This window comes from Rhopalosiphum maidis, chromosome 2 (genome assembly GCF_003676215.2).
Source record: "Rhopalosiphum maidis isolate BTI-1 chromosome 2, ASM367621v3, whole genome shotgun sequence".
Classification (NCBI taxonomy): Eukaryota; Metazoa; Arthropoda; class Insecta; order Hemiptera; family Aphididae; genus Rhopalosiphum; species Rhopalosiphum maidis.
The window spans coordinates 88,462,860-88,478,797 of record NC_040878.1 but is presented as its reverse complement, the minus strand read 5'-3'; the positions used below and the strand labels follow the sequence as shown (position 1 = coordinate 88,478,797).

Here is a 15,938-nt window from a genome sequence, read left to right as displayed (position 1 = left end):
TAAAAGAAAATAAATGTTTTTATTTCAGAAACAAAATACTTGTATTTAAAAATGTGAAAATTTACTAATACCGGACATTGGATAAATAGTTTTATTTTTATTTTTATTAAGGTTTAGATGTACATAGTATTAGACCACCCCTTCTCATCTCAACTTAAAATTAATATAAAAAAATAATAATAAATATTTGTACACAAAATTCAATATTCATTCATCTAAATTGTATAAAAGTACCAGTATTCTATTTCTGAAAATGAAATTAAAAAAAAACCACTAAAATAAAAATATTAATTAATTAATATTGGATCATTGTATAAAATGCTTTGTGTACCCACTATAAAAATGTGTTTGGTTCAAAATCATGAAAATTCACTTAGAAGATTAGTGTAGCTATTTGAACCAATCGCCCGGTAGCTATTTCCGAATGGTAACGTTTCAATTTCAATAATGCCGGTAACGAAACGACGAACGTCCGATCCTTGGCTTGTTATACTATTATTATAGGTATATATTATGATATTATGTATGCGTCTCGTCGTGTGTTTATACAGTGACGTTTCGAGTTACGGTCCAATGCTCGTCTTATATCTCCAATATAGAAGTCTAACGTCAGTGTGTGCGTCTATAATATATACATATATATATATATATTCATATGATCCGTGCTTGCTAGCAATTTACAATGCTTCCTGCCTGCATGCCTGCACCCGAATTTTAGCCTAAAGCGTATACATACATGTATTATAGGACTGACAAAATGGCTTATACAATAAACACGAAACGTGTAATCATATTATATATTATAATACTACGCGCATATAATACGCGTCTAAACGTATATGAAGATGCTGCTGATGCGTATACGCGCATTCTTTTCGGATTGAGCAATTTTAACGTTTTTTTTTTTTTTAACCTAAAGTCATATCTTCTCCGTCCCCCATAACTGCATACGATAATAACACAGAAAATTCTTTGATAATAATTCAATTACATCATCATTATGTATTTTATTATTATGTTGTATATATGTACGTATAATGACATTCGTTTACGGTTTTCCAGGCTGCTGATCGGAGCACCGGAGGCGCAGACGGCACAGCCGGGCGTCGAAAAGGGCGGCGCCGTGTTCAAATGCGGCACGACCAGGGAGGACGACTGCGAGCAGATACCGTTCGACACGAGAGGTGAGTTTTCTCACGCCGGCCAGCAGCGTTATATATATTGCAGCAAACCGACGGACGGACCGCGACCGACCGACCGATCTGTTGTAAAAAGCGCCGCGGCCATTATTATTGGACACGGCCGTCGTATAATTTACGACTCGTGTCGTACATAATATACGAGTCGCAATCGTATATGAAGACATTAACCAAATGTATAAATTATAATATAATATACCTACTGTATAATATATATCTATATATATATTTAAAGTGTATAAATGGTTATGCAGTTAAATAATATACAATATAGCCAATATAGGTATCGCGCGCTGTGTTACCCGACTTACGGCACATAAATATACAGAGTGATTCATTAAGCATGCACATATTGCACATCCTCCTTTTCAATTTAAATACCTAATGAATTTATAAGAATCCAGATTTTTTGAATTTTTTAAGTACTATCTAACCATATTAAAATACCATATTTCAATATTACTTTGATACTTCGACATTTTCAAAAAAGCAATCTATACATTAACAATTTATAGTAGGTTCTTATTTTAAAAACAAAAAGTTTATATCGTCAAAGGACACTCCTGATATATAATAATAAATTGAGTACCTATTTAAAAAATATAGCCTTGTGTACTTGGAAATTCCAAAAAACCAAATTTAAATAAATGCATTATTAAAAGGTAAAAATGAATGAGTATATATTTTTTACAATATTCGATATGTATATGTGTACCATATATACAAGTATATCGGCCTATTCTTTATGCTGTCCTACATACAGCAGAAAATACATTTGCTAGAAATCATAGGCGTATTTATAATAATTTAAATAGCAGATGATTAGGTATAAAGATGCAATATAGCAACGTATATAAAATATGTAATAAACATTATAAATATTAAAATATGGTAATGAAATTAAAGAATAATGACTATAATTTTAAGAAAAAAAGTAAAAAAGCTAGATATGGTTTTGTTTTGTTAGGTGATATAAAGATATTTGATATTTATGTAAGGTTCATTTTCGCAATAACGCAATTACCAAACGGGACTGGAATAATGCGTATTTGGTACTATAGAATAATCTCGCACTTGATTATTACTTATTATGTATCGATTATATAGCCATTATATATAGGTACATATATATATAGGATTATATAGGTACATTTTTGGACATCTATCGCTTATACATATTGTAATAATATGTTCTATTTTTGAGGTGCTCGCCGGGCGTGTTATGAAATTTAACGCCTCTTTAGACGCCGCGTGGTTGGGTTGGGCGTCAGGAGGTGCGGTAAATAATTCGCGCAGAATCGTCGCGCGCGAACAGATGAAATGACACGACTTATGGTGCTATATTATATATTATTATTTATTATTTTATATTATAGATATTTGTGTGCGTATGTACATGCTCCGCGTGTATGTGCATTTAATATAATATATTGTACATTTATAATATACGATTGAACAGATGGCCGCGGAATGTGCCACGGTATACACACCGCGAGGCCGTAGGCCAAAACGAAGTGAAATTTATTATTATGATTATTACTACAATATTATTATTATTATATTACGTAGAAGCTTGTACGCGGTAACGAATAAAAGGTTGCGGTCAGGAAAACTGAAACGGATTGAATAGAAAGACAAAATAAAGAGAGAAAAAAAGCGCACCGATAGTCTGGTTTTTATGATTGCTGCTATATATGTGGATCACTAGTTAATGGACTCGATGAAGAACGAGCGTGAAAGCGACGCTGAAGGAGATGAAAAAAAAAAATATAATCTTAGTTTTAATGTGTACCAGCGTACCTATATGTATACGTACTATGATAATATTCGTATCTCTGTGTTACTAAATTAAATAGAGTCGTTGGCGGCAATACCTTTACGTATACATAATAATATTATTACAGTCTTTTATATATAATTTCGTAATTAATGACGTTTTATAAGGATGCTTCAGACTACTTCTGTTCGCCGTCTATGTATACACATATATAATACATATGCATGGGTGTCTGATTGAGCTGGTGGAGTGCTAACCTCTTTAACGATAAATTCTATATTATCAAACAGGCGGTTATTACCTATGTTCATGTACCTAATGGTGGCAGCGGCACTATAATATGAGTTTCACTAATGCGAACTAAAGAGCTCCTCTAACTATAATGTTATATTGTTATGCGTTATTTCTTTCATTTAAACTCCATAGGAATGTATATGCAAGCAATATAATTCTATAAAAAATAATATTATCGTTAGAAAAATCGAATAAAAATATTCTAACTAACGAATGTGATAAAATTTAATATTCTAATTGTGTATTTTTTAATTCATGAAAAGAATGTACCAAAATATCAAAATAATATTATCGTGTCCAAATTGATTATTCTAAATAATAGTATAATTTAAGTTTATTTTTAATGGCTTACAAACATAATAGAATTTTAATTAAATATATATGTACGTTTATTAGAAATGGTTTTTTATTATCACATTGTTTCGTCTAAGAAAAACTGACACCTAATAACTTAACTTATAGTCTTAAAGTAATAAAAATTTAGACACAGACTTATAATTTGCATTTAATTTGCATATAGGTGGAGAATATAACATATTAAGCTGATAACTTTAATATAATATTTTAGTTTATTTAATTTTTTCCCGATTAAATAATTTATTTGTATTTAGGTAGCATCTAGATAGGCATCAAAAAATAGTCATGCACGTCATTTGTTTAATAAATTTTGACAGTAAACATTGTACAAATAAAATGGTCACAAATGTTGTCCCGTAATGGCCGTAATACACAAACAATATAATATATTCCGAAGAAGAATTTAATCGAAATAATACATAAGTTTTAAATGAAATTTTTATCATAAAAATACTCGAAAACTACCAATTCTCGAGTAAGTTTAACTCATTTTTATGTACACGAATATAATTAGATGTATATATTAGAGATTTCAAATAGTTAAAATGACCAACGGAAACTTAAAATAATACTATTATACAAATTCCGGAGCAGTATATTTATACAAGTTTTTATTGTTGTTATTATATACAAATAATTTGTACATCTGTCATATAACAAATAGACATATTGAAGAGTTGAAGTTCGCTTTTCCGTTCCGTGTTACTTATATTTATAGTTTTCTATTTGGTAAATATTATTAAATATACACTATGGTTAGATTAGGTTAGGTTAGTGTATTATAATATATAAATAGTATCATCATATCAATTTATGGCGCATATTTTAGCCCGCTAATATAATAATAATATAAGCTGGTAAAAACAATTTGGTCTTAAGTTTTATTTTTAGTATTTTTTTTTTTTGCATATTATTTAACATTTTAATTAACATATTTTAGTTGTTTTATGTGCATATTTTTATGCATATCTTATATTTATTGGTTTTAACTTCTATAACTTCCAAGTCCTTTAATCATTAATGTTCGCGCACCATAAGGCGTAACTTCTGTAAGCACATACACGTGTTACTGTCGCGAGCGAGGGACCATTTTTTTTTACTATAAGTATCATCTCTATCATCATAATACTTCTAAAACTAGATTTGAGTTAATTATCAATGTTACTCTAGAATAACTAATCAACTTTTTCATTTATTTATTTTATTTCCATACTAATTGTATAACTCTACAATAGTCAATAATTGAACAAATAAATAAATATTAAATTATGGCTATGTCACTATATATCAGAGCATCTTTGTTTTAGTGTACCTCCGTACAATCATAACTTATTATCATCCGTTTGTGCATAGATTGTTTTTTTAACTAAAATAAAATAATAGTAATAATAACAATGTAGGTGTATATTTATTTTTTGTACGTCATACCCGATATGTATGTACTGCGTGCATATTATAATCGACCAGCACTTCCCGTCTTCTTGACTCGGGCATTTGTCAAACGGGACTCTACTCCTGACTGTAAAAACATCGTCACTGGGCTCCGGCTATAAATAATATACTCATATACCTATTATATGAAATAAATTTGCCGCTCCGATCTTGATAACAAGTATAAGTACAGTAGGTAGGTACCTAAACGTAAATAATAATAATAATAATATATTTATTATATTATGTATATATATGTGTGTGTGTGTATGTGTGTGTACACTGACGTATAGTGCGTATAGTAGCTGTTGCAGTATATACCTATTTATAATATTGTTATATTATAAACATTATACACACACGTCGAAAGTCCGAAAGACAAATAAAGCGTACATATAATATATAATCATATAATACGAGTCATCTGTATTCCATGCGCACACGCGGTATAAACGTCCGTCGTCGTGAACCGCGGACGTTTCCCGTACCCATTTTTATATATACATAAATATATTATAATTTATATAATAATAAAAATATATACGCATCAGCCGGGCCCGTGCACACATTGATATGCACACCGTTTATCCCCGTTGCAGCGTGCCTACGTAAATTTACGGTGTCGGTCGTATTATATACGCGGTATCTGCGGAATATCTCTCGACACCCCGTCATAACGCACCCCCTGTATACAAACGGTACAGGGTGAATTTTTTTATCCCCGCGCGTACGTTTTAGAGTGAAAAATAATTACATTTAAAAAAAAAAATATTTTAAATACCCATATATATACTTCGTATAACATAGGTGCAGGTATTTCTGCGAGAAAATAAACATTTTTAACACACGATTACTTTTGGTTTTTACCTCTGTTTTTTTTTTTTTATTGATATTTCTTAGATTTGGCTTAGTAACGTTCCTAAAATAAAATGTGATATTTCACAATATATTTAGCTAATATATTTATTTTTCATTTACAATTGTTTAAAATGAAGTAAAATGTGTTAAGTAGCTGTAGAGGTTATAAAAGAATAATTTAAGTTTACTTGAAATCATATAAAAGTTTTTTTTTAACACACAAAAATCTACAATTGTAACAATCAACAACCTAACCTACGTACGGTTGGTTTTAAAAGAGTCACCCTGACACCCTATACAATATATTTTTTATGTGATTTTTTTTTCCCTTATAAGAATCGTCGTTATACAACGCATATAATGGTCGTTGAAGTCTCCGCGTTGAAATACACAATAACAATTGTTTATTTATTAAATTGCCGCGCACATATTATCCATATTATCATATTATCTTAACAGTATCAGTATGGATATGCCATATGCGCATAGTATTTACGTCATAGTCAAATGGAATGTATTACACAAAATATATTCGGGACGTTCGTCAACGCTGAGGTCGTCGTCATCAATGCATAATCTATATATTACCTATATATAAATGAATGTTTCTTTGTTTTCTATAGCCTCAAAAACTACAGGACCGTTTTCAATTAAAGTTATAACATTAGATCCCATAGTACTCGGAGGGTGTTGTTAATAGAATATTTTTTAACCTAAATCTATTATAGGTTACTTTAGGGGTTATAGGTTTATAGTTCACTAAAAACTGTATAGAGAAAAAAAACAAAATGCACGATTACAATAATGATTATTTTTAAGAATTGATTTCTTAATTCCGGTCAAATTTTTTACGTAAATATATAAAGATTAATTTTATATTGAACTTATACTAGCCTTTAAACATTTATTTAATCTATCTCCAGTTTATTGTATTAAAATCAAAAATATGTCTAGAATTTAAAAAGAAAATTATAATTATAAATTAAACATAATTGTTGCAATTTTATTTGTATTATAAACTTCAACTAGTTCAACTGAAATAAAACGGTGAATGATAGAAAGATAAAGATTAATTTTAAACCAGTTTGAGTCGAGTAATACAGTTATTTATTATATTTATCTATATAATGTTATAGTAATTATAATAATAATATCGTATTTCGTATGTACCTATAATAACGAGACGTCGGAAAACCCTTGTCGATCTGAAACGCTGACGTATGGCGGCAATGCTTTATCGCTTTCAGAGGAATAGGCACGCGTACAATTTAGTTAACCATACATTATATTATAACACGAGTATAGCAATATCGCCAATATCATATCGGTATACCGCGATACTCGGTGACATGGTTACGACAAAATCACCGTCCGTTGATCTTAATTTATGTCTACCATAATTGTTCACTCGTATAAATCCTTCAACTACAGCTGGTGTATAATATAATATACAATTTTAAAACTGAAAGATGCACATATATTTATAAATACATAATATAAATAAAACACATTTATATTCAATATCACTGCAAATTCTAATGCAGAAGTCAATATTATTAAACACGAAAATTTGATACTCATTACTCAATAATTTAATCTATTTTTTCTATATGTATATATATTATATACCGTATATAGTGACCCAATGACTATCTTAGTTAATTCTCTTTTAATATCGTTTTAAATGGATTTTATTTTATTGTTAATTTTAAGATGGATATATTAATGGGTATTTCGTTTTTATTTTCTCATATTAAAATCAAATTAAATAGCAATTATAATTAAAATTAAAATTACTAATTAATACTTAAACTATTGATAAATATAAGTATTTCAATAGTATTTATTTAATTGCTATTATTATCTACATAGTTGTAATAGTTAATACCTAAACGTATAATGTATAGGAACAATTTTAAAAGTTGGGTACAATTTCTTATTTGGAATTATACATTTTTTTCAACGAATAACTATTAATATTTTAATTTGTTTTTTGATTAAAATTATAATAGATTAAACAATTGAAATAAACTATCGGTAGATAAATTTTATATTAAATAAAATCGATTCGACAAATTCAGATTTTGACATCCTGATATATCGGAATAATTTCCATGGCATAAGTGGCAAATTAAATGAGGAAAAAAAGCATTTATTTTATAAGTGTTAGTCTTCGATGGTGTGCCAATACATTATATGTACATCGATCATCGTGCGGTTGATTATATATACATATATTTGTGTCTAAAATGTCTTCAATGGCGGTGCGTATATATACATCGATAATCGCATAATGTCGCATACTATCGTAGATACTCGGGATGTAATAATATAGTCTGGGAAAAAATATCTTTCGGCGTACAACAGAAGGCAATCGCTCGCATATAATAAAAATAATAAAAAAAAAATTTAGCAAAACGCGAAACGGCACTTGCTTCCAGGCAAGAACGGATCGGCATTCAACTGTCGTCGGGCCACCGCACCGAACGTATATCAAACGGAATGCAATATTTTTTTTTTTTTTATTTTTTTTTTTATCAAACCTCCCGAGATTTTCTTTTTGTTTGTAATTCTTTTTCAATGTAAATTTTGCCGATAAACAGAATATGTGGGGCAAAGGAGACGCGGATGGCCAGGCGGCGTGACGAGGGGATAAATAAAAAAAAAAACAAGGAAAAAAGCCCGGGCCGTGGATATACTTATACATAATATATATGTATAGAAACCCGTTTTGGTCTCTGTCGCCGCCGCTGATGCTGCTGCTGTTGCTGCCGCGTGACGATATACTACATATTATGCGTCTTACGGTGGTGGAGCATGTCCGTTTTTTCTCGAAATGGCTATACGTAAAAAAAAATCACGTCCCAGACGCAAACACGGAATCGATTCCGTTGGCCGATAGATCAAGCACGAGACAAATTACAAATTGGTTTCTATACAGAATATAGTAAAGGAGGTACCAGCTATATATATATATATATTATATATATTGTATAATATACTATGTGTGTATAAGACACACACAAGGGACGACTGCTATACAAATGTGTGACTGTGTGTTTTTCTTTTCTTATTTTTTCTCTCTTTCAAATACATCTCGTGAACACCCCGTTTTTACGTCTGTATTTCAAGGTTCCGCAGTTTTTGCACTCTGTCATGTGGAATACTTTTGAACTGGTCTTGAAAAAATAAACCGTTTCGATTTATTAGGGCGGCATATCGTTCATTATATAACATTCATATTATAACTGCAGTGAACTCTATACCTGCTCACATATTTTATATACTTGTTTCACGATTTGTGTTGATTTAGGCCAACTTAATTATAAATTTGACAAATACGAATGAATTGTTAAAAAAAAAAAACCCGTGTTCTTTAGATTTTTGGCTTTTGTTGAAATATTTCTTATCAATAAACTTATTATGGGAAATAACCATAATATTTATTTAAGTACCTGTTTATAAATTTTACCTATTATTAATTAATAATTCATTATTAGTTTTGTAAGCAATTAAACCAGTTAACGTCCTAGATAATATTTTATTTTAACATAAAAAATGATACACATAACAAGACGATGACTTAGAATTATTTAATTTACATTACAATTCTCTATTATACTTACAAATCACGCATTGCGTTACATTGAATTTAAAGTAAATAAATCATCAACAAGTATATCGTGAATGGTGAGTTAGTATTCAATTGTAAGTACTATTAAGTAGTAAATAAGTTGTATTGTTGTAAATTCATAAATGAGAAATCATTGTAAGTTTTTTATATAATGTGATGTTCATTATAGTTATACATATTCAACCCTAGTGTATACGGTACATCCCTATACAATGTACTTGTAGACCATGATCAATGTGGATTTTTATGAATATGCTTTAAATATATATAAAAAAATAATAGATACTTTAACGAGCTACTGATTAGAATAAAAAAAATATATATTTATTAACATTTTATATTCATACGCATTATAAAAATAAAATGTTGTGTAAAAATGGAACTTAAACAAAGACATTTAAATTAAAATAAATAAAATATTCATATAATAATGAATACCTATTTTATACTGTAACAAATATTTGGAAACTTTACAAAAAGTTTTTAACATTAATTAATTGTTATTTAGTTTTAAATTGATTAGAAATAATTTATATCATTCGTTCTGTTGTTCAGTTATCTGCAGTTCCCTTTTAAAATATTTAAATCATTATGAGTACAATATCTTTTTGTAATTTTTCATTATTTGCATTTGTATTAATTTCAAATATTTTACAAAGAAATTAAGGTCTAAGGGTGCAAAGGTGCCAATAAAGTTCATAAATAAGCATATATTTTTATAAACTCCAACATGATTGTTTCATACTTTTTAATATAATTATATTTTAGTCATTATTACGTACATAAAAACAAATTTTTAAAATAGAATAAAAATTAGTTTTTTGTGTTTAATTGTTCTATAAATTTGACAATTTTTATTTTCATCGCTTACTTTTCTGTAAGCCTAAGTTTTCTATCTAATTGAACATATTTTATTAAATAAGATATTTAATCAAACAGTCCGTGAGAAAAGTTATCCCTATAAAAAAAAAAAAAATCACCCTATACTTTAAATTAGTTTTAGGGCAACTATTCCCTGTATACCTCCTATACTTTTTAATACGATATTCTTCTTCCTTCTTGTTGACAGCTGAAAATGAATGAAGGGTTTTTTATGTTCCAATGATTGAACACATTGTATTGAATTGTATCTCACGTGAAATCAATCAAACGGTAATAACTAATAATACAATAGTCATTCAATACATAGGTACATTTCAAGACCTTTAACGAACACACGCACAGAACGCTGGTGTAATAAAAATTAACTTATTGCATTTTTCGCGATAGATACCCTTAAATAAAGTGTACATACTTACTACAAACACATTACTAATAACAAAAGTTTACTGCATACTATGGTTTATTGTTTAATATTTAGTTATTAAATTTAGCACTTTATATCTGTATAGCATTATAAGTTTGTATGAAATTATAATACCAACACATAGAAAATATATTATATACCTATTATTATTTTATAAATTGTGTATCAGTAAAATAATGTGCATTATTATGCCACATTATATGGGTCAGGTAGAATTATTTAATATGTCGATTAGTACATTTTATAGTGAACTTGGAAGTGGGGTTCGTTAACCTCGCCGAGGAAAGGGTACTCTATAGGACGATAGAACAACAACAGTATAATATGTATAAGAGAAGTGATTGAAAATAATAATAATAATAAGACGAAGAAGAAGAAAAAACATAATATATATAGACACTTGCCGGTAACGGATCTGCAGCAGCGGTCGTATAACATTATCATCCGGATGGTTGTTTGACGTCTGTACGCAAACAAAACTCTTTTTATTTATTCTGCGTACGTAATACAACTAGTCGTCCGGTTAAGGAAAAGCGCGTTCCAAGAAGATGGAAAAAAAAATATAAAAAATAAAATGTCATACACCGTCGTCGACCGTGCATAAGTGGTCCGGATGATGATGATGCTGCAGCTATATAGTGCGCGGGGCTCTGCAATATATGTAGAGAAAGACAGAGAGAAGGTCGGACCGAGTTCTTCGGTGTTAAAAAACACACACCACCACATACATAATATATATATTCGTCTCTTCTACGTGAGTTCGTATAGTTTATATAGTGGCTTGACTATATTTAGGTATTGTTTTTTCAATATACACACAAACCGTCCGCACCGCAAGTCCATATCTGACCCACTATAGAGCAGCAGCTACTGCACGGCGGCATTCGATTATTATTAATTTTGTCGCCACCGGTAATACGCGTACCTATATATATATACATAACTACAAAACGCTGCAGGCCGTTGCAGCGCAGACGGATATGTACTCGCCACGGTGCATAATATATAATAATAATTGTTGCAGGTATTATATACAGTCAGCCTATACTGCAGAGATGTATGGCCATATGGCCGCAGCCTATTGTTTAGCAAATTGTTATTGTCGTAGATCGCAGTGTATGCTTTAGACCTGCGGCTTTTGATATCAACACCTATGACCCGCTATACGCGAATCCAGGCCCGTATTTAAGCCTTAAGCGGAGTCCGGGGTGAGCGATCGTCCGCTCACTCTGACGGAACTCGGGAGCGGTAAATTATTATTATGAGATTATTTTTTATGTAGTTATATATAATATAACGTAATTAAAAAATGTTTTGTATGGCATATTATATAACTAGGTAGGTATCGATTTTTAAATGGAAATTTAAAAATTATTTGTAGAATATGTGAAAGTAAATACATTTATAAATACCATTATTACTATTATTAGGGCCGAGAATTATAATATTATGTTTTATTAACTTATTTATTTAAAAATATACAAATTAAAATTGTATATACACAATCATTATGCCATTCGACAAATTTTACTATAAACTATAAGTACCTATTTGTTTTTACCAAACAATAAAAAAAAAATCCCAAATTATATGAACATCTACCTTAATTATCAAATATAATTTAAACTTTTATAATTTTTATTTGCTTAACTTGTGCAGAGAACATTAATCAACTATAGGATCACCATAAGTCTCAGTTTGATCAGGATTATACGTCTATACCGGTTTAGAATAGTACATCCCGATATCTACATCACTGTCATTGATATAGTGTACTCAGTTTTTCCTCTATATTACAAATTTACACTCGTAAATTACGTATATTTTCTGCGTGTAACTATACCGAGTGATCAATTTAACACAAAAACCTTATTATTTCAAGAACTATTTACGTTTTTGAAAACAATTTTTCTATGTTAACCTGCCTTTTTAAAATTCATTATTTCAAAACAAAATATTTCTTGAAGTAATTTGATAGTATTATAAAAAAATCGAATTTTAGACGAGTGGTTTATTAGTGTGGTCGTGGAGGAGTGGAGTGGTAAAGGGATATCCCGCAAAATTATGAGCCACTATTGTCTATTCTACTAACCTAAATTTTAAAGTTTAAATAGGTATTTATAAAGTTAAGGTTATTATTTATAAACAACTAATCTGAAATTTGATTTTTACTGAATGAAATACTCCAAATAATATTCTGTTAAAGAATATGAGATAAAATGAACGTTGTTATTCAGAATAATAAAACTTAAAAAATAATTACTAAAAATGTTTTTTTTTTAATAACTTAAAATTTATTATGCAAAAGAAATATTTTCAAAAACTTTTTTGTTCTCTGAAATATATATATATCGTTGAATGAATCACTCCGTATAAATATTATAGGTATTCGTAGGCGTTTATCGTAGGTAGATTATTATTGATTTATTAAAATATATCACTAACGGAAAACAATTTGAAAAAATCCATCAGAAGCTGCCGCGAGATAAAATACTTTAATTAATTAAAAAAAAAAAGTTTTTAATGTTTAAATATACCCGATTTTTAATTTTTAATGAAATTTAAGAATTCGATAACAAACTCAATCAATATTTTTCGATTAATTTATATTTACAAATAATTATTTATACATTATTATGTATTATAAAATGAAAAAATCATAATATATAAATATTAAAAATCAAACGTTGGATGAAAAGCCGTTTTCGTTATGTATCATATTATATAGTATTATAAATATCAGTACAAAACAGTTTTTTTTTTTTTTGTAATAATATAATAGGTCGTTCACTTATGTGGTTTACAGTCTACTATAAACATATAATTAAAGTCTGTAGATTGAAGTGCGAGTAATTTGTAATTAAACAATTCTTTGAAAATGTTTAAAATATATTGTACAGGCTATATTGTTATCAAACTTTTAAACAAATATAATTAAAATATATACTTTTTTTTAAACAGGAAACAACAATTCATCCAAATGGATTCAAATAGACAGTAAGTCACGTCAATGGTTCGGCGCCACCGTAAGGAGCTCCGGAGACAATGGAGTAGTTTTGGTAAATATTAAACATTCGTGACTATTAACAGTATTAACAGTTTAACTACTTAATATATTCAAAGCCCAAAGGGTGTGTACAGCGTTTTATTATTAGATTGTTCCTCATTAGTTAATTCAATTGTTCACTCTTTTTTTCGATTATTCGATTAAGTTCAATTTACTTTTTCATGCCAATTACCGGTACCTAATCAGCTTAAAATGCTATCTCCTTATGTCGTCGCATACATATATTCAGTCATTCAATACTCCGCAAATATCCACAATTTCAATTATGATTATTATTATTTTGATAATTATAAATAATAATAATTATACAATAATCTGAAGTCTGGCGTCTTAATACTGTAAATGCATCTATATATATGGCTTATTTGTATTTTCAGAATATTTGTAATAAAAGCGTGATTTACTTAAACACACACATTAGTATATATTGTAAATTATTTTTAAGTGAATCCATTTATATTGATTTCGATAAATATCGAAATGCAACATCCGTCGACCACCCTTTTTGTATTAAAAGTTATTACTATAACTTATATGGCTATTATATTATAGTGCTATAAAACATTAGGTTGCTTTTCGTGTCACACAAAGGATGTAGGTACGTATTATATCAAATTCCGTCACGCGTAAACATAATATTATATACCAGTCTTTGTTAAACGTGTATACATTTTACGAACCCCCACGCCGTCGAATTGTGATCGCATGTGGAAACAGTATTTCCTTTCGACTTCAGTAAATCGCTCTGTAAAATGTCTGCTTCGATTTTAATAAAATATAAACCCTAATATATATATTGTTCGTGTAACTACTAAAATAATCATTAATTTAAAGTGATCACCAAAAATTGACTCTCTTACGAATAAACTTTTAAAATATTTATATATACCCACCTTCGAAAATTTGCGAATGGTATATACACACATTTCAACAACACAATATTATTTTGGCGTATTCGAACGTGAAGTTCACTATATGTACAAATGCACCGCCACTCATCGTTATTTGTCATCAGTAGATTTTATAAAGGCCATGGAATGCTAATGACTCATTAATATTTATAATAGCGCGCTGTAGGTATGAGTGATTTATTACGAAATTTGTCATGAGTTCGGGAGGTTTCTTTCTTGCAGCGGTCGGCAGTTGTACCTACATAGGTATATTATACGTATACATATATATATATATATATAATCTGCTACCCGTTGGCTACTGCAATCAATCAACATCGATTTGCTATCCGAATAATTATTAATGTTTTACTCTTCTCGGCATAACGAAATTATAATTAAACTCCGCCTTATATTATTATTATTAAACACGCATCTAAATAAAACGTCGTTTCGATTTTCATTTTTAATTAAGTATAGACTGCACGAATTCAATTTGTCTATTTATCGGCGTGGACGGAGAATCACAGGAGGTCTATGTAATAATACTAATTTTCTTCGCTAATTGAGTTGTTGTTGCAGTTAAGTCCACATCTAGCCCACATGTTACATGCTTTCATTATCCTTCCATTTACGAACTATATAAATTACATTTTGTTAACAGTATAGCTATGTATGCTATATTATATTTTATGTAAATATTACATTACATATATTATATAATATAGTATATTATAAATGTAGGGAGTTTAATTATTCAAATTCCCATTGACAAGGAATATAGATTTTATATTTTTATTTTGAAAAATCAAACATAATTTATAGATTACAATTTATAATTAGTTACAGGTTTGATTATCCTACTTCTTTTAAGCTTACACAGCTTGTACTGAAAATAGGGAGTTATGATTATTACTAAATATTACTAATGAAGTAAAAACATAAAATTTAATACATATATTATATACATTATTTTAATAAATATCAGAAGTTAATAAACTTAATCGAAATTCTCAAAAGTTAAACTTCGTCGTTTAGAAAGTCATAGGTATGATGTTCAATAGTATATGTTCATTTGCCTTTATTGTTTTTTTAATTTTTAAATGTAATTTACTCCAATATTAC

At 28.8% G+C, this 15,938-nt stretch overlaps 1 protein-coding gene across 2 annotated transcripts in view; it reads left to right on the top strand.

Annotated features, from left to right (window-relative positions):
• LOC113553713 (integrin alpha-PS2-like) overlaps positions 1–15,938 on the top strand; it is a 69,544-nt gene that overhangs the window by 33,139 nt on the left and 20,467 nt on the right. For both annotated transcript variants that reach the window (XM_026957198.1, XM_026957197.1), the window contains exons 3-4: positions 1,063–1,184; positions 13,818–13,915. In XM_026957198.1, coding sequence (XP_026812999.1) covers positions 1,063–1,184; positions 13,818–13,915 — 220 coding nt within the window. The remainder of the gene's footprint in view (positions 1–1,062; positions 1,185–13,817; positions 13,916–15,938) is intronic.